This window comes from Eutrigla gurnardus (assembly GCF_963514095.1).
Source record: "Eutrigla gurnardus genome assembly, chromosome: 7".
In the NCBI taxonomy this organism is placed as follows: Eukaryota; Metazoa; Chordata; class Actinopteri; order Perciformes; family Triglidae; genus Eutrigla; species Eutrigla gurnardus.
Genome location: NC_139921.1, coordinates 6,387,571 through 6,406,880, shown reverse-complemented (window position 1 = coordinate 6,406,880; position 19,310 = coordinate 6,387,571). Strand labels below are relative to the sequence as shown.

At 41.7% G+C, this 19,310-nt stretch overlaps 1 protein-coding gene across 1 annotated transcript; it reads right to left on the bottom strand.

Annotated features, from left to right (window-relative positions):
- Positions 1 to 6,271: 6,271 nt before the first annotated feature.
- Positions 6,272 to 16,996, bottom strand: LOC311016497 (potassium channel subfamily K member 5-like). The gene is made up of 5 exons (XM_084014217.1): positions 16,530 to 16,996; positions 10,031 to 10,142; positions 9,613 to 9,779; positions 9,349 to 9,517; positions 6,272 to 9,248 (listed from the first exon to the last, which is right to left on the bottom strand). The coding sequence occupies exons 1-5, from the start codon at positions 16,713 to 16,715 to the stop codon at positions 8,293 to 8,295; spliced, it is 1,590 nt and encodes a 529-aa protein (XP_083870343.1). The 5' UTR covers positions 16,716 to 16,996; the 3' UTR covers positions 6,272 to 8,292.
- Between the last annotated feature and the right edge of the window lie 2,314 nt (positions 16,997 to 19,310).

Below are 19,310 nucleotides of genomic sequence, written 5' to 3'. Positions count from 1 at the left end.
CCCAGCTATGTGTCAAACGATGGCCAACTTCAAAATGAAAAGCAGCACGCCCTGAGCGACCGTGAACACTTTGAAGAGTGTTTTGTGTTGCCTGTTTCTTGAGCTATTCAAAGACTGAGTACATTCACATCATGTGGTGTAGTGGAATTAGATTAAATGAAATTAAGAAGAGAATGATTTCTTTCATTGGCAATGACGGCTACATTAAAGCGACGTGGCTGCTGTGTTCTCTGACTTTGAGTGTGCTTGCCAACCTGTCTTGAACGCTGCCTCGCTGTAATCTCTTCACAAGTACACTCCACATCTGGGAAACACACACTCTTAAGGAAGTAGTGCAGTGTGAAAGACGGAGGCCGGCACGCTGGCTGGTTGCAGGACCCCTTGCATAATCTGCCTCCCCAAATGTAGAGCGCACAGACACACGCCCACGCAGTCTGGAAGCCTGCAGGTCACTGAGAGTGCAAATCAGGCTTCTTCCCTGCAAATTATGGAAGAGATTAGTGGGATAAAATAAGTATCATATGAGCAAAATCATCTAAATTCTAAGTAGATTTGACTAGAATATGGCAGGGTAATGAGTTAGCTTTGGCCCGTGGTGGCTGGCTGTGTAATGCCATTCAACATATCTGTGTAAAATTTCAGCAGCTCATCGCACCGAGGGTTCATTTTCCGCTCTCTTTTTTACATCTGGTGGAAATCAGCATCCTTCTTCTTACATGTTCACATTCTTGATTGATCCAAGTATTCCATATAAATAGGGAGCAGTTAACAGGGCCGCTTGCCGTAAAATCAAATCAAGGTCTAAAGGGAACTTAGAACTCCATATCGGTTTTCTTTGAAACTGAAAAGCTTGCATGGAAATAGTTCTACTTTTGTTCATGATCCACTTTTTAATGCATCTTACAGAAATGTGATTTATTTTTCATTTATGTTGCTATCTGCACATGCAGATGTCTTAAATCGTTTATGTTGGTAAGGAGATTGAGGACAGTAATATAGATCTAAAGATTAAATACTTCTGTGGCAACTATTTTACGAGAAATCTTGTCTGGCGTGGAAGTTTCTAGGCGTTCAAGAACATGTTTCCAGCTCACATTTCTGCTCAATGTTATGAGTTTTTTTTTTACAAGTTTCCAGAACCAGAAATCAGTCGGGTAGAAGTCAAGAAAACTGAAAAAGAGGCATATTGTCTCAGATGAGCAACCATCTCCTGATCTCTTGTCCTCATCTAATCTTGCTCTAAAATCCCCTAACCATATAAAATCATTGCTGCTGACGTGGTAAAATGTATGAAACTTAAGTGCTGTGACACTGAAGACACGAGACTCTCTGATCCCCCTACCTGAGGTTATTGCAGAATGACCATGGGGGCCTTCGCAACCATTTAGCATTTATTCTACTGTAGGTTCCTTTTTGAGCGAGTTAACAGACAACAATCACTCTGAATCAACCCTTTGAGTGCCGTCACAGAGACTAGTCCAAAGACCAAATGCCAATTTCCACTGTCCCTGAGGCATCTACTAAAGTGAAATTGGTGATGTGTTTTTTTATGATGAGACGAGCCTCGCATGCTCACTTGTCTACAGTTGCAATGTGACATTTGGCACATATCGTGCATGTCTGGCATTTCCTTTAAGTAAAGAGACTAGTGATATTTTACATTTAACCAATAGTCTGTGGCTGCACAGTTAGTCAAGATGTTATTTTTAAGAAATCAAATTCTTACAAATTATCAAGAAAGTTTGTTTAAATGGGGTTGAATATTTTCTGTCCTCAGCTTTTGAACACCGTTTGTCAAGGCCCTGAAAATCTGTTTTTGTGTTTTGTTCTACATGAACACTGATTTAACCGAGTTCAAAAAAGAAACAACACAACAAAATCACGTATTTCCTGGATGCGTCCACAGCTTTTGACCGAACTAATCATGGTAAAGGGTTTGTCAAATGACAAGAGTAGAGTGTGTGAGAGTGTATCTACGTCCTTTCTAATAACCAGTGGTGTTCGACCATAGAACTGTATAGAAGTGGACGTCGTCATCGTGGCGTCACCCATTGGTTGACTACTGTTATGAAGCCTGGAGTTCAGCATTTTGGCCGTCGCCATCTTGGATTTGGGCTGTAAATCTCTTGGAATTTTTGCAATCAGTGAAAGAAGTGACCATATTTGTATTTCAAGAGTATCTGGCTCAAGCTAAGTCATATGTTTGTGACTCGTAATGTTCCCGGCGTTCATGCTCTTTTAAGGAATGTACAAATGTTTGTGTCGATTGATTGATTGGTTGAAATACTGTAATCATGACGGCCTTAACCGAAGCAGCACAAAGTGACACGAGGTCCTCTTGTTTTTGGAAACACAGGAACAAAAGTCTCTATGTCTTTGAATGACTGTGAACTTCAATAAGAATATCACTGGGTTAGTGTCATGAATTTAATTTACACAGACCCATGTGTTTGAAACAACAAAAGTGAATTCATTAATAGTTTGCGTCATCTCAATTTAAGCATTCCTTGTGTTTTTATTTGTGCTTTCCTCACTGGTTAGATGTGATTGGGGGTGGAGTGCTTTGGTAGCAAATTGATTATTCTGCATGCCACATCACATATCATCACCCTTTAAGTTGATATTAGCAAACAACTGCTCATTTAAATATGCAGCATTTACAGAGCAGCATTACAATTCATTTGGAGTGTTTGTTTCCCCAACGTATCCTTAAACAAGGGTTCCTATGATCCAATTTATCCTGCATTCTCCTCAGGTGTGAAGCCAAAGCTGAAGTGCCTTAAACTTGTATTTTCTAAACTGGCCATCAGGTGGCGACCACTGAAAGAAGTCCCACTGCATTGAAGTCTACCAGAAATTACCCCACTGATTTATAATCTCAGTAAACATTGTTTCAAGTCTTCTTCAATCCAGCATGATGTTCATTTAGTACATTATGACCCATTTAGAGTCCACCAGACCAGAAAGCAGGGGATGCTTTAGGGGCGGGCTTACCTGCTGATTGACAGGTCCATTTAGAGTCCAACAGACCAGAAAGCAGGGGATGCTTTAGGGGGCGGGGCTTACCTGCTGATTGACAGGTCCATTTAGAGTCCAACAGACCAGAAAGCAAGGATGCTTTAGGGGGCGGGGCTTACCTGCTGATTGACAGGTCCATTTAGAGTCCAACAGACCAGAAAGCAGGGGAGGCTTTAGGGGGCGGGGCTTACCTGCTGATTGACAGGTCGCTACCAATGCAGTTAGCTACTAAGATGACTTCAACACTTACCTTTAAAGTTGAACTTGAATTATGAAGCTAACTTTGTTAACAGCTTCACACCAGAATCCACATGGATCCCGATCCAGTAAGGGTGCCGCTCTGCTGCTTGTGTTCATCAGATCCACCCGTCGCTCTTCCGCAGTCCAAATATGGTCACAACCTTCACTGGTTGCAAAAATTCCAAGATGGCAACGGCCAAAATGCTGAACTCGAGGCTTCAAAACTGTGGTCCTCAAACCAACGGGTGATGTCACCATGGCAACGTCCACTTCTTCTATAAAGAGGTTTTCCTACGATGCGTCCAGCAACACGTGTCAATTTCCCATCGTTAAATGCAGACACTCTTTTCCAAATAAGCTTCTGTCTTCACAGGAAACAACCTGCTTATGTTAAGGCAACAAAAGTACTCATGAAAAGATTAGATCGTGGTTTGGGTTAAAATAACTACGGAAATGGCAACGCGAGACACAAACAGTGTTCTCCTTGGTCTCTTTTAGTGGTCTCTACTGACCCTTCCGCGGGATCTTATGGTGCTAAATGCTCCACGTGTTCGCCAGCTTATTGTGTCGGCCATGATCATCCTGAATTACTACTCACTAAAGTAGTGAATTATTTTAACATTGACCTATTGGAATTGTACCTTAGAGGTTAAAGCGATGTACTTGCACCGCCAAGTACAGCCAAGGACCTTCGCTCGCCCTCATTTCTGGTCATCTCATTACTGCCTGGCTTTAATAAAACATTCCCCCAAAATACCTGTTAACTTTGGGATAACTGGCAACAATGGCCTCATAGTGATGCATGTGTACGTACTGGGCTGAGGTACTTGAAGGAGGGTTGATTTATGTTTTGCCTGGAATCCCACAGTAACAGGAGACATTCTGGTTTCCACCAGGCTCAGCACATTTCCACAGTGAGCCCTCTCTTTAGTTTGGTTCAGTAACCATCATCAGTTAAGCGGACATTTATAAGGGTGAAGGTTCTCTCACATCACCCATTCAAGTGAAACATTGATGGTGGAAACGCAACGAAATGAGTTTCCATTGCAGATTGTTGAACCATGCCATCAGACTGGGAAGCAATCCTAAAAAAAAAATCATCATATTTCAGAAAGTTATTAAAAAAAATAGCAATGTGCTGCTGTTTAAAAGTCATGTTTTTCTAAAAGCGTGTGAAATGTGATAGAAGTAAAAGTGTCACAGACTGCCGTGGAAGCAGGGGAGGTTGGTCTGCTGAATCCCTTCAGGCACTGGTGTTCATTTTTAGCCTGTGCCAACAACAACTGACTGCTATGCTCACGCTAATCTCGTGTATTTTTTGCAGATCAGGATATGTCAACAGCCTGGCTCCATTGGCTCCATGCTTATTAAAATCCACCCGCATTCCAATCACTAACTGATACTCTAACATAAACAATCGCAGATAAATGTGCAAAAAAATATGTCCAGCTACGCTTGCATGTTGCAGTGTGGTTCCCTTGTCTGGCGGCATGACCTTGACATTTGTGTGCATAACGAGCAAAACCAGATGTCACTGGCATAAAAGAGTGAATACATCATGCACATGTTTTGCTCAAGGACAAGAACACACTGACTGAGGACTTGTTTTATTGTGGAACTCTTGCACTCTCAATTTGATTTTTGAATTTACTCTCAGGCTGTTTTTATAAGCAAAGTGATAGAAGTGTTGACTGTGCAACAAGATTCAAAACGTTGATACTAAAGCCGAAGCAGGAAGCCAAAGACACTTGTCGGAGTCCGACGTGTGTGTACTTGTGAATGCAGATATCTCCAAACCGACACGAGTGCATGTTTTTATCTATGTGTGAGTCAGTGAGTGGGTGAATATTTAATAGGATCAGATGCATACTTTGCCACTTTGCAGGATGACACAGCAAAATCACGTCTAATGGGGCTGTTGTAAAGCCACCCTCCACATTAACACTGACACGTATCAGGACTTTGAGCTCTGATGTTTGTTTATATATATTTGTATTTAATGGTGTGTGAGACAATTTTGCATGCTGGTATCTTCAAAAGGGTTTACTTTAAGTTACGACAAGGCACATTTAATGGTTATGAAGCATTCTCAATTTAATATAGATGACTCTACATGACCTACATCAGTAAACAAGACCATGAACATGAAGATTGGCTATTTCTTTATTTTTATTCTGGCCTGAAATCGGGTTGAATTCTCTCCCTTTACACCATGCAGGTTCATCAGAAAAACTCCTTCAGCTCAGACTCCAGCAACCAGACCACACTGCTGAACAGAACCAGGACAGCGTGGGGCAGACCAGATCCTGCTGCAGTACCATGATTTACTGATGGGACCCGGGGGCTCATAAATGCTATCACCTTTGTCCACTGGGGCGAAATCAACACAGAATGAAAGCTGCTTGTCGTAGCTTTATGGCCAAAGCTGATGTTAGCAAACTGAATTTTATTCATGTATTTGTTTGAATTCATTACTTCCTGTGTGATGACGCTGAAGTTTGTGTGTTTGTGTATATATATATATATATACACACCTGTGATGTTTATTCTAATAAATAAGCTCACATTCGACTAAAATAAAACATGTCATAAGTGTACATGGAGTGTATAAGAAATCGCCACATAATATGATCTGTTTCAATATCTAGTAGAAACTGAATATACAAGTATGAGCCTGAAAATGAGCATAATAAAAGAAGAAGCAGACTTTATAACAGTGTTGAAGGTCTACTTTGTCACTTCCATAAAACAAGAGAGTAAAAAAAAGATGCACCCTGCTTCATACTGTCTGAAAACACTTGATCCAACATCTTTCATAACTCAGTAGTGACTTTCGACCCCCTCTCTCTGCTAAACACCCGTTTCTTGGAAACTTGCCGTGCATTGTATGCATGTTCTGTATTCACCATCCCCGTTTCTATTCTATTTAAGCGGTTTCATCATCAATTCACGTGTAAAATCATCGGGCTGCTTCAACACATTGTAATAATCACAAAAAACACGTTTTATTAAATGTTTATTTACACAAAAATATACAGTCTGGTTTGGAATTCACACGCAACCTTTTACAAGCATGAATAATTTAATCATAAAAAAAGACAACGAAACAAACATAACTCTACTGGAGTTTTACATAGTGGAGAAACAATAAGAGGAAAGCTCGGGGCAATGGGTTAAACCAGCCTTGCCTGTTCTTAGTTAATCAGAGACAATCATGAAACAAGTACCATTCTGTATAACAACGCTGAACCAACACATCAAGAAAACCAGTGAGAAGGAGAGGAAGACTCATAAGAGGTGACCCTGTGATGAAATACAACAGTAGGGAGGGAAACAAATATGTGAAAGATCTTTTCAGTGACTCGGAGGTACATTCAACAGATGTTACATCGTACTGATATCCCTGTTTTACAGTGGATTTAAGGCATGTTCACTCAATAGCAGTCATCTGTAAGGCAGAGTTAGGAGAAAAGAAAATACAAATATTAAGGCGATATCTACAGTATATTATCCATGTGGGGGTTGAAATTCAAAGTAGCATATTGTGACACTGCCATTACTATTCACTGTAACACTGTTTCAAGTTTTTGTGCGCAAGTTAACGTGTGCAAAAGGCAGTGGGTGACTGAAAAGCAATGGACATTATATTCTGTTTATGGTCTTGGATTCACATGAAACAAAGGGAGGGGTGCTATACAGTAATTAAGAGCACTGATACTGCTGATTGTATGCCTCATAACTGAAAGCATACGTCAAGAGAGCATTAATACGTCACTAGTTAACCTTGGATCAGGTCTTTCACGGCAGTGCGAGCCCCCGAAGGCTGACATGGGCAGTATGGCCACGCCCCCTGAGCAGAGCTGCGTTTGTGGCCACGAATATTTACATGACAAACGCAATGAAGTGAAAGGGTGCGAAAGAGACAAAAATATTGTTTGCTCTAAAAGCCGTTCCCATTATGCACCGCCATGATAGAAGCCACAGATCGACACTTGACATGCCGTCAGCAGCAAAGCATCAATAAAAGTATGTGCTGACTGCAGCAATTTGAGGGTATTGTGAAAGGAGTCAACTGGACAGTTTGTCACAATGGGAGGATCATTTCCAGAGCAGATTTTGTTTTTTTTTAACAGCAGTAAAAAAAAAAAAAAGGTTTGGAACTAAACACATCACAGTTTAGAGTGTCTCTTTGGCAGGATATTCAGATTTTCCATTCATGCAACTGTTCATGAAATTAATCATTTTACTTTCCAAGTTTACTCGCAGTTGACTCGACACCGTCACTGATAACCTGTAGTGCATTCACAATTCTATTGTTTACAGTCAAAATAAACAGACAAAAAGATATCATGGATTTCACAAAAGAAATCACCCAAAGGAAAAATGGAAGAATTGGCCCTTAACCCCCTTCATTTTCTGTAAGGACAAATGTTTGGCTCAGGTTTTAAAAGGCATTCTGCACTGGAACGGACTTTGAACTGTCCTCATTTGGCGGAATTGTGCAATGGGAACCATTTCATAAAAGCTACCATGTCCTTCATTTTAATAAATAGTGTAAAAACACCAATGTGGTGAATATGCATTGAAAAAAATATGGGGAATCAAATATATTTCCACATATAATTTCTTATCAGCCCATGAGCAGAAAAATATACACATGGTAAATAGTTCTCGGTTTGAATATTACAATAAATGTGAAGCATATGTTTCTCAAACCATATAAAAAGGCATAAATAGAGTAGATGTTAAATACTCATGGGGTCATGCTCTGTCATCCATATCTATTCAGAAGGTTGTTCAAGAGTTTATAGGAAGAGCGACCATGATGTGGATGTTCTTTTCTCAGCTATAAACAACATTCATTTCATAGAAATTTGATCTCGACTTTGTGGTCATTATCAGACCCCCAAATGTGCAATGGGTCTTCTGATATTCATTCAAACAATTCACATTAGAATACTTCAATGCCAACAAATTCAATAACAGAGGACCGGGAAGATGTGTCACCTTGTCATAGTTCGAGGCTCTGATATCTCAAGACTCTGTATTTTCTTCCTTTGCATATTCCTCTACAAGTTTCTCATAGGAGTGGCTGTGTTCTGAACCGTCACTAGTGAACACGGACCCTTCAGATTCAGAACTCTGCTCCTCCTTGGAGTTTGTTTCAATGTTTTCATCACATGTAGTAATGGATAGTTTTGCTTTAGAATCATCATCATCGTCGTCGTCATCATCCTCCTCCTCCTCCAAGTTATTACTGAGAAAGTTCTCCTCATCTATAAAAGTAATGTTTGCATTTTGGAACGTTAAGGGATGGTACTCCTTAGAGTCCCATGTCATTCGGCCACCTGCTCCACAATCTCCCACCCCTCCGTTCTCTAGGGCCACGTCCTTGTCAAGCTGGTTCTCATACATTTGGCCCGGGTTGAGTTCTAGGTCCGCCTCTACATGATCCTCTGTTAGCAGCAAACCGTTGTCTGAGCCCAGGAGGTAGTTCTTGGACTTTGAAAACGCTACAGTGACGCGGTCACTGAAACTATAGCGTCTCTTTTGGCGTGGTGAGCGGTCCAGACTGAGGATGGTGTGACCATTAAACATGGGAGCATCATTGCAACTCTTTGAGCGACCAATCTCTGAGGATTTGTTGATGGTGTTGGCAATACCACCGTTGCCTCTGCCATCTTTTTTTTTCCCAATCTGTTTAATCAAGTCATTGTAGCCTTCCTGCTTCTTGGACAGGAAGCTGAAGATGTTGACATCATTTGGAGTGGGCGGCAAACGAAGGGCAGCCTTGTGAGACTCTTTGTAGTGCCGCAGCTCATCAAGAGATAGCTTGCGCAGCTTGCGGCGTTTCTTCAACGCTTTGTGGGCTTCTATCACCATCCGCACTTTCCAGTTGAAGAACAAAGAAAGCCAGGCCAACCCCAGATAAATCCACACTTCCACAAAGTAACGGTACAGGGTTGGGTATTCCTTAGTTGGTTCCACACCTGCAAGGGCAAACAAAAGAGTCATCAGTCATTTCAATCCCAAATTCCAGTCTGGTTTAATTTGATTGGTTCAAGCCAAAGAGTTTATTTCTCAGCTTACCTGCTACCAAGTCCCCAAAACCAATTGTGGTCAAGGTGACGAATGAGAAGTACAAGCCTTCTACATATGACCAACCCTCTTGGGACATAAATACAAAAGGAGGAAGGACTAAATGGACCAGCACACCCCAGAGGAGAAATATAGCTGTGCAGGTAAATTGAGCTTTTCTCTGGAAAAGAAAAAAAAACACATTACTATTGTTTTGTGATACACCAGAGACAGTTCCTTTCTTTTGAGTGGAATATTATGCTCATATCAGCTTACCAGGGAAAACCCTTTCTTGGTTAGATACTGGCCCAGGTGCTTGGCTCTGCCCCCAAAGAACTTCCCCAGCTCACTGATCCAGGTAAGACATAGAGGCACACCAAACAGTCCGTAGAAGATGCAAAACACACGGCCTGCTGACGTCTTAGGGGCAATGTTTCCATAGCCTTCAGGAATTTAATGTGAAAACAAAGTGGTAAGGGTTGGGAAGTGTCAACCGTGTACAACTATTTACAGTACGTCTCTTTAGTATGGTTTGAAAGGAGGACAATGTTTAAAGTTTATCTCATATATACACACTTTGGCAAAACACCCAACAGTTTACTGTAATCAAGTTTGTCCCAATGGAACAAAGTAAGACATTACTTCCCCATCCCAACTAGATCTCTTTCACCGTTGAACCTAAAAAAGTACTTACCGATAGTGGTGATAACAGTGGCAGCAAAGATAACAGCATTTGGCCAATTCCAGTTGTTGAAGGTCTTGCTGCCAGTTATAGTGACCCCTTGGCCTGCAGCATCAGACACCACCTGAGGACAAACGTAAACGACACTGAGTATAAACTTGAATTGAACTTCAAAGAGAAATCAATGGATGCCGAACCAATGGATGTTATCTGATTAAGCAAAATGAAGACAGGAAGTTTGTTGTGTGCAAGCTCCATTTCTTCCACTACATCCTTCCTGCGATACGTCGATGGTATCTCCAGTGGTACTGATGAGGTGAAACGACACTCGGGCACCCTGGAGAATCACTGTGCTGACCAGTGCTTCAATTGGTCGGGAAACAGGAAGGTCTAAACAGCTATTTTATAATCCCATGACAGTGTATTGTTTAAAAGCTGACTAGGTGGTTGTTGAGCGGTTTGCTCTCCCTAGTGTTTGTTTTTCCTTTCACATGATCCAAAAATTACACTAAATATCTACAAGAAATTATTATGGGAAAAGGTATTATTTTGTGCTTACTTTGTCTCCGACCACGTAAAGCAGTGTTGACAACTACAGGAGACAGAAAACGCTCAATCAATCAAGCAGAAATGGAATCCCCCCTGTTGGGTATTAGCAAACACCCGGCCATGTGTGGGGGGATGATGCAATCCCCACGACCCACCAAAAAATACTTTCTTCAAATGTGCTTGTATGGGAGGAAATGTGCTGGGTTGGCAAAATTCACACAAAGCCCTTAAGTACTGGAAGATGCTTGGTTCTTTAATAATAACAGGTCTGTGGCAGCTCTGCTCTGTAATTTCGAGCACAATGGAGGGGGGCAACAGTTCCTCCGTTGGGTATTAGGATGACAGCAGTGACAACGTTTGTGTTTCAACACTGACTAAACACAAGTAGACAACTGTCCCTTTTGATAGTCCTCCAGAGCCCTCAGCATCATACCCAACAGCATAGAGATCCACTGATCAGACGCTGATATCGGCTTTATACCGACTCAAATAGCCAAGGGGACTTTTTATTCAACTCAGTTCTATGTTCACATCCGACCACACATTTGCATACTACTTAGTCAGCAGCACGCAGGTAGACTGTTCCACAGCTATTTTATATCTAAAATGAAATGACTACAGACATTTTACAACGGCAGGAGAGCAATGTTTAAGCCCAAGCTGGTGTTGCCTTACACATGAAGTAATGACGGCCTCTTCCACACAGTTACAGCTTATTGATTAAAACACTGGTATCTGGTGGGTACGAGGCCAATACCTAACCAGGTATCAGTATCAAGACAGAAAACGAGTGCATAGTACCACAGGAGAAGGTATCAAACCAAACTTGATAAACAGGCATGTTCACTTCTCTTATCTGCCCGTAGACAATGGATAAAGGGCATCACATGCACTGTAGGTTCCCGGCACTCTGGCTTGGACTAATGGAAAGGGATGACACAACTTTCGCAATACTGCGGATCTGAAACTGAAATAACAGACTTTTTGTAAATTCGCCCAAACAACCAACAATCCATTCATTCATTAGCCCACTAGCAAGTAACGTAAGAGTTTGTAGGTCCATTTGCCACGTGGAAAACAGAAAAAGTGACAAATGTTATGTTTGTAAGTCCCGTTTGTGGTTTGGGTGCTCAGCTCTGTGTACTGGCCTAATGAAGATGATTTGCATGTTCACAGTATGCCTTACCGATAAAAACAGCTGAAGTGAAACTTACAAAAATGCTGAATGACAGTAACACTATGAGGACAGAGTGGAAGATAAATCCTGGGAGTGAGCAGAGTGCCCTCAATGTATGTCACTAAAATAAAAAAGGACAAGGAACCTTTTAAAAAGGCAGACTTTCGAGGTTAACATGTAAACTGTTCAGATTTAATATCCAGCAGTGCTACTGGACCTCGTCTCATCTAAAGGAGAAGAACTAAAGACGCTCAAACATGACTGAACAGGCTTTGCAATGCAAATGGTCTGCAAAAAGGTCAGCTCCTGGTCACTTCAGGTCACAACTGACCCTGAGAACCAGTCAGGAGGCTCAAGCACTGGAGGAGAAAGATAATAGACACTTTGTGTCAGACTGAGCCCAACGAGGTTGTTGAACTGGCTCTTTACACTTCCAAATCTTTCTAAATGGTGTTCATCAAACGTGTTTTTCATGCACGACCAATGTAAAGAAGTAAGGATATGTGAAAATGTTGTGTTAACATAAAACTACAGACAAACAGAAAAATACTGCCTTGACTAGTTAACGATTAACGCAATGCTCACACTCGCGGCATTATTGTGATAGAAGAACATGGCAGCAAGAAATCCTTTGACTTTTTACAGAAAAAATTAACACTACACATTACTAGATTACACACCTAGCACCTTTAGTTACATAGCCATTTGTAAGACTAGACACTTAACATCCAGTCGTAAGATATAAACAGTCACCTACACTGAGCAACCTTTCCACAACATCTTCTGTGAGTATCATTAGTTGACCGACAAAACTTTTTGATCATTGTTGACTATAAAAGTTTCAGTCATTCTTCCAGACAAATAAATAAATAGGATATTTATGATTAGCATTTACTGAAAAAACACCTCAATTACAGCAATAATAATTTACTCATTGAGCACACATATTTTGGGATATGGTTGTACTGAACTGTTGAGCTATTGACCACCAGACATACATAAGAAAAATATTACACAAATGTATGAAATAAAAACTTGAAATCACAATGTGGCACCTCATACATACATACACACTGTACAAGGATTCCTTTACTTGTAGAAACTGAAAGTATTGCCAAACACGCAGGCGTCTGCCACTTGCCCTCTCTGATAAGAAAAGCACAGTAAAAACCACAATGACAATCTCCAACTTATCAGGACAGCTGGTGGCCCGGCTCTCCTCTTCATCTTCAGGGTACTTTTCCACTTCCACACATGCACCAGACGGCAACAGCTGCTTTGTGGGCTGGATCGAGCCGACTCGACAAACAATGAAGTCACTCAAGCTCTCCCATGTCATTACGTATGGATTTCTGATACAGAGGTGGATGGCTTGCAAACAATGTGTTTGAGAAACAATGCTGAGGTTTCACTGAGTGCACCAACTGAAAGATCAACCCCAGAGAAAAGAAGAAAACTTCAGATGGGAGGTCTGAGAAGTTGTGGGATGTGGTCTTATCTTTAAAATGAATATTTCAAAGCGACTGATGCTCATTAAGACAAAATACAGACGACTTTTGTCCATTTTATAGCTTTTCCTTGGTAAAGACATAAGGAACAAGCTGTAAAATTCCCCAGGCAGTGAAAGGATTCTTCCATCTGTTAAGCATATTACACCACTAACAGATTTGTGAGTGAATGCTTTAAACCAGGCCATTAATACGGCATGATATTGAAAAACGTGCTTCGTTAAACACAACATGTGGTGTTTTTTTAATCATTCTTTCATTTCTTTGTTGGGCCGACGAACACTGCAGGTTCATTTCTGAAGCTGCAGAAAAGTGTTGACATGCCGACGTAAACAGTGACATTCCCACGTGTCGGCCTCTGGGTCTGATCGAGCAAATCGGACGGTCAAGGAAAGCAGGACAACCCTAGTTTGTTAATAAATAAACCCATGGCATGTAAATACATTGCTACCTTCCATGACTTCAGTTTTATGTTCTTCTTTAAAAGGAGAAGAAAGATGTGGCTAACCCAAGCCAGCGGCCGCTAGGCACATGATTATCCCCGAAAACAGAGCGCTACTTCATTGTGCTTTTCACTCAGACAAGGGGCCATGTTTCACTTGACGCATGTGACAGAAGTGTGTCGAGCAGTATCGGCAACCTTCTTATTTTGGCCTAAATGGTCTTTAAGGCACGTGCGTGACGGGACTATCACACAGCAAAAAAGTGACATCAAACAGGAGGAGGCTCTTCTGCAAAATCCCGAAAAGGCAACAAGCGCAAAGAACGGCGGGGGGGGGGGGCTCAGTGAATGAAAGTGAAAGAATATCACATGTGATACCAGAAGAAGATCACTTAAAAATAACCTAAAAGTGTGTTATTTGGGGGCGGAAAAGCTCATTCAATAATGTTGGCGTCCCATGTACCGAGGCTGCATGTCAGCCTGCTTTCACTCTCGCACGCTCCCCCCTCCATGAAGGCCAAAAAATAATACTTAATAAAACTTTTTTATTAAAGAGATAGTTCGGAGATACAGTAGTTTTGGAGAATTGTACTATTTCCCCCACTTTCCCTGACAAATATTTAATATATTTGGTGTAATCTGATGTTATGTCAAACAGCAATATGATTTGGCAGATAAAGTCATGATCCCATCGGCTATTTAATGTTAATTGACATTTTTTTTATTTTTCAGATCAGATAGGTTGATCGAAATGTATCATCGATGATTCATCATTTCAGCCAAAACTGGTCCTTCTTCTTCGTCACACACGACAGCAGCCAGCTGAATATCGTGGGTTTTGTTGATGTTTGGTTGGACAGACTGACTGAGGGCTTTAACAAATACTGCCGTTAATCAATTAGAAGCCCAACTAGAGCTTTGCAACCAGTCGTGCAAGAGAACAGACACAATTTCGGCTATTCGTTTCCACATTAGAAGAAATGAATGAAGAGCATCTGGGTGTGTACCGTTGTTAGCACCAAAGACTAATTCGCTCAGCACTACTTTGACTGAAATATGTACACATGCTCTCGACAGGTAAGTCAACTTTAATGTGACGATGCCAACACTTACACACTACGACCGGGACGCTTCGAGTGTTCAATTCCTATTTGCATTAGAGATATGTGTGCAGCCAACCCCCCCCCCCCCCCCCCCCCAGAGCTTTTATAACAGCTTCAACTGCCAACATTGATGGACCATAAAATCCAATGTGTAAACTGTGACCGCTTCAAGGTCCTATAGTTAATAGTAAACTCCTTGTTAATAAAACAGCAGAGGACTAACTTTTACAAGAGTGTCGCCTTCTCTTGTTAAGCCTGCTTATATATTTTAATTGTTAACAAGCTGAGCAAAGTTTCCACAATGGAAACCTTTTAGAGAATCTGCTCCTAACACAAAAAAGGGCAACTCAAAGGCGATGTAGTGTATAATGTCTACAGACTACTACGCCTTTGCAGCAGGTGTCCCGGAGGGAAAAAATGCTGGTAAACAACTAGAGGAGTGATAAGAGGACGGCGCAACTGGCTGTGCAACTGCGTGAAAGGGTTAAGAAGCCAAACGTAATTTTAGATCATCTGTTGAACGTGCTGTGAAACTCCACACATGACATGATGTGGTCTTTGTCCCTGACAGAGCGCCGGGAACAGTTTTAGTTACAGATGAGCAGCTGCTGAAGAGTTCAACAGAAATCACAGCGCTTTCAGAATCTCAAAGATCTCTCCACAACCCCCCCCAACTACATAAAGAAGCAGATTCGGCCCTTTGCAGGGATTCGGCTGTTACGGAGATGCCATGAATGGGGGATGGTTTATGGGCATATCCCTTTCAGTTCTCCCCCCAAACACAAGAAGGAGAAGGAGAAGGGGGGTAATAAATCTCCCCAATACTGAAGTGGGCCCAAAAAGGGGGAACAGGTTGAGACATGTTCCCGGTCATACTTGCAAGTGCAAAAAAAAAAAAAAAAAGATAAACAAAGCTTGATATCGGTGTCCTGAGTGGAGCGGTGTCAGTGTTACTCGTGCAGAAAACTGCTGTGTTGCACACACACAAACACACACACACAAACACACACACACTGCTGTTTACAGTGCAAACACACAAATCAGGCCATGTGTCTGCTCTCTTCTTCTCGGCTGTGAAGGACACATCAAAGATCATATCTCCTCGTCCTACTTGAACATCAAGCGCGTAGAATCAAGGTCGTAAAGCCTCGGCGTATCAAGGAAGTGAACAAACATGTCATGGGGCGAGCACCTGTGGAGTCGCAGGCGTGTTGACTTACTATGTGTTCACCGAGTGCAGCCACAGAGGTCAATGACACCAGCATCGCTACTGGTTGAGGAGTTGTGGTTTTGACAAGACATTGGAACACCATGTACCGGGGTAACAGATCGGCCCTCCACACCGGCTGATAGTCTCCAGACAGACAGGCTTTATGGGGGCAAATTAACTAGGTAATAAAATAATCATCATAACAAGGTGATGAAATGCCAAAGATAACATTTACGAGGGGATTAGGGACTACTCGGTAAATGCCCATGTGACATGTCATGATAAAAGTTTAGGGCTTCAGGCTGCTCAACTTTGGTGTGTGTTGTCTCACAAAGACAACATGTCATTCTCACAGGTTTTGTTGAGTGTTTGGAGAAAGCTTACACGGCAGCCCCTTCCCAGTCAAGAGAAAACATTTCATGTAACACAAACTCACGTTGGGCTGATAGAAGCCGGCTGCAGTTACAGTATGATGGTTCACAAATTCAGTAGAAAGAGAAATGTTCCGTTTAACAGCCATACCTTTAATATTCTGTCCAAATCATCTTTCGTCAGACAGGGATAGTCCTCAAGTATTTTATCCTTCTGGGCACTATACTGCTTTGCAGCTTTCTTCCAATTGGGCTCCTCCAGGACTTGAAAAATTGCTGCCCCAATGGACAAGTAAAAAATGATGGCAGAAGTCAACAAGGGGCCTTTATCTACCATACTTATGTGCAGGGATCAACTGTTGGAGAGCGCGGGACGGGGGAAGAGAGAGAGAGAGGAGGGGGTAGATCACAACAAAAGCCGGAGTTATGCGGGACTCATTCTCAGCAAGGCTTTTAGTTCACGAAGTGTGTCTTCTTCCGCGCGCCGGCTCTGAAAAATGCATGAAGCGCGCCGCCGCTGACAGCATCTGGGCTCGAGACGCAACCGGCTACAAGTCGTCATAAAGCGGGTTCGGTGCGCGTGGACCGCTGCGGCAGTAGTAGTACTCTCTCGCTGTCTCTCTCTTCTGCTCCACGTGCGCAGCCTGCTAAAGTAGTGAACTGTGTCGGGGAGTGGAGTGACGAGGACCCGCCCAGGAAGCAGGGGGGTGGAGGGGGGTCACCTCCTCGGCTGCTCACAGGTGTAGCCCACAGCTGACTTCAGGACAAAGTAAGTTACTGCTAGTTTAACTCTGCAACGATTTCAAGCTCACCACAAATGCAACATAATCGGACAGCAGTAATACATTTCTTATTGTTTTCCAAAGTGCTGTAATGAAAACACTTTGACTCTACTGTAAAATCAGAGTTTTAGTAGAATTAGAATAGTGAGGGCCTGCCTTGCCTTTTGTTTTTAACACGTGCCTCAGTATTTTTAAGCCCAATTTAAATGTCCAGCCTCAATCTCCAGCCAGGATTGTTTATTGTTTAATGAATGACTCTCTCTCTCTCTCTCTCTCTCTCTCTCTCTCTCTCTCTCTCGGTCTCTCTCTCTCTCTCTCTCTCTCTGTCTCTAGTATGAACCCCAACAGAGAGTGCAGCTGCTCAGCGGCATATAGGACGCATCTTCTTGCAGGTTCACACACACACACACACACACACACACACACACTCTCTCTCTCTCTCTCTCTCTCTCTCTCTCTCTCTCTCTCTCTCTCTCTCTTACCACAGCCTGTACATCTGACAGGGATGTCACTAGGATTTAAAGACAGGGGGAGCATATGAAATCTTTGCGCTTGCATCTTTGTAGTAGTGTATTAAAACGACAAACAACCAGTGAAGAAGTCCAGCTGGTAACCAGTTAAAAGCAACAGACATCGTCTTCTTCCATTCTGTTCTGTTGAACAAGAGTTACTGTCATGTTCACTTTTAGTCACATTAAAGATGCATGCTCAGAACCTGATGATGTAAATGTGTCTTAAAGTGATAGCGTATCTAATTCCTCTCTCCATTAGAGATGCTGCAGGTCTAAAGAAAGTACTTTAAATACACCAGTTACTGTCCTGTAGATCGGTTCAAAGTGGGATTCTGCTCAGTAATATTTCTGTCATGAAGTATACAGCAGAATAAACCAAGACTGGTTTAAAAGGTCACAGTATTTTGTACGTATTTATTCTGTATTTAAAAAAAAATCAAAAACAAAAAGACAAATAGGTTTTACAGAAATGCTTTCTACAGACTATGATGCTATAATCCTAAAACTCTATGTATACCATTTGATCAGTATGAGATTATTCTGATAATAATAAGACTAAAAAGAATAAAATAAATAAAAAATAAATATTAAATAAATAAATAATATTTGTAGGGGCTTGGGAACGGTTTAGGGGAGCTCCAGCCCCCTTAACAACGTCACTGACCTCTGACATATCCAGGAGCAGGTGGAGGGTGTCTGTTAGTGTTCATGAATACTGCAAAATACTGCAAACTCACAAAAAGATGGTGATTAATGAACAGAAGGACGTGCACCCAAAGGTAACCCGTGTCAATGCACAGAACTCAACTGTTTGCTCAAGTGATGCCTTCTGTTTTCTTTGTTGATGCCGTGAGGAGCAAAGCTCAAACAAAGGAACACACGTATTGATCGGTGTTGAAGTCGAGCCCCAGATCCTTCAGGATCATGTCTTTACCGTTCCTGTCTACAGAGTACTGTACACTGCATGCATGTATTAATGCATTAGTTTGCATTAAACTCATGTATGATTCATACTTCCAAGATCATTGCTATCACAAGACCTCTCAGTGTACTTGTGGTTTAAACTGTGTAATTCTGCAGCTGTGAGAATTTCATGGCATGCAAGACAACAAGATATTGCATCATGATCACTGGTGAGGCTACTACTTGCCTGAGGCCGTTTTTTTCCGTGTGTGTGTGTGTGTGTGTGTGTGTGTGTTTGTGAGTGTGTGATTGTTTTTTGCTGCAGCAAGAGAGTTAAGTATAAACCTTTAGACAATTGCACTCCCACAGATTTCCAACGTGCCTCCACTAAAAAATGAAAATTATTTTAAGATTGTCAGGGAAAGATCATTTATCATAACAAATGGCAAACATAATTATGGTTTTACTTTTTACACAATGGTATTAAATAAAAAGGCAAATAAGGACATGGCTAATGCACAAAATGCATGCAGAACTGTATTGAAGTTACACAAATGTTAACAGGAGGGAAACTAAGCGGACTGTACAGTGACAAGTTTTAACCTGTTCTTTGAAGAAACCGATGGTTTCATATGTTACAGTATTTGCTAGGAGTGGCTAAGAATTTGTTGGATATACCACAGCCAAATAATACTACTACTACTACTACTACTACTACTACTACTACTACTACTA

What these genes read in the sequence shown, in the direction of transcription:
- LOC311016497 (XM_084014217.1), bottom strand. Translation starts at nt 16,715, where the DNA reads ATGGTAGATAAAGGCCCCTTGTTGACTTCTGCCATCATTTTTTACTTG. An exon ending in ATTTGGACAGAATATTAAAG is followed by an intron (nt 10,143 to 16,529) that starts GTATGGCTGTTA and finishes GTTTGTCCTCAG; the next exon opens with GTGGTGTCTGATGCTGCAGG. An exon ending in CCAAGAAAGGGTTTTCCCTG is followed by an intron (nt 9,518 to 9,612) that starts GTAAGCTGATAT and finishes TTTCTTTTCCAG; the next exon opens with AGAAAAGCTCAATTTACCTG.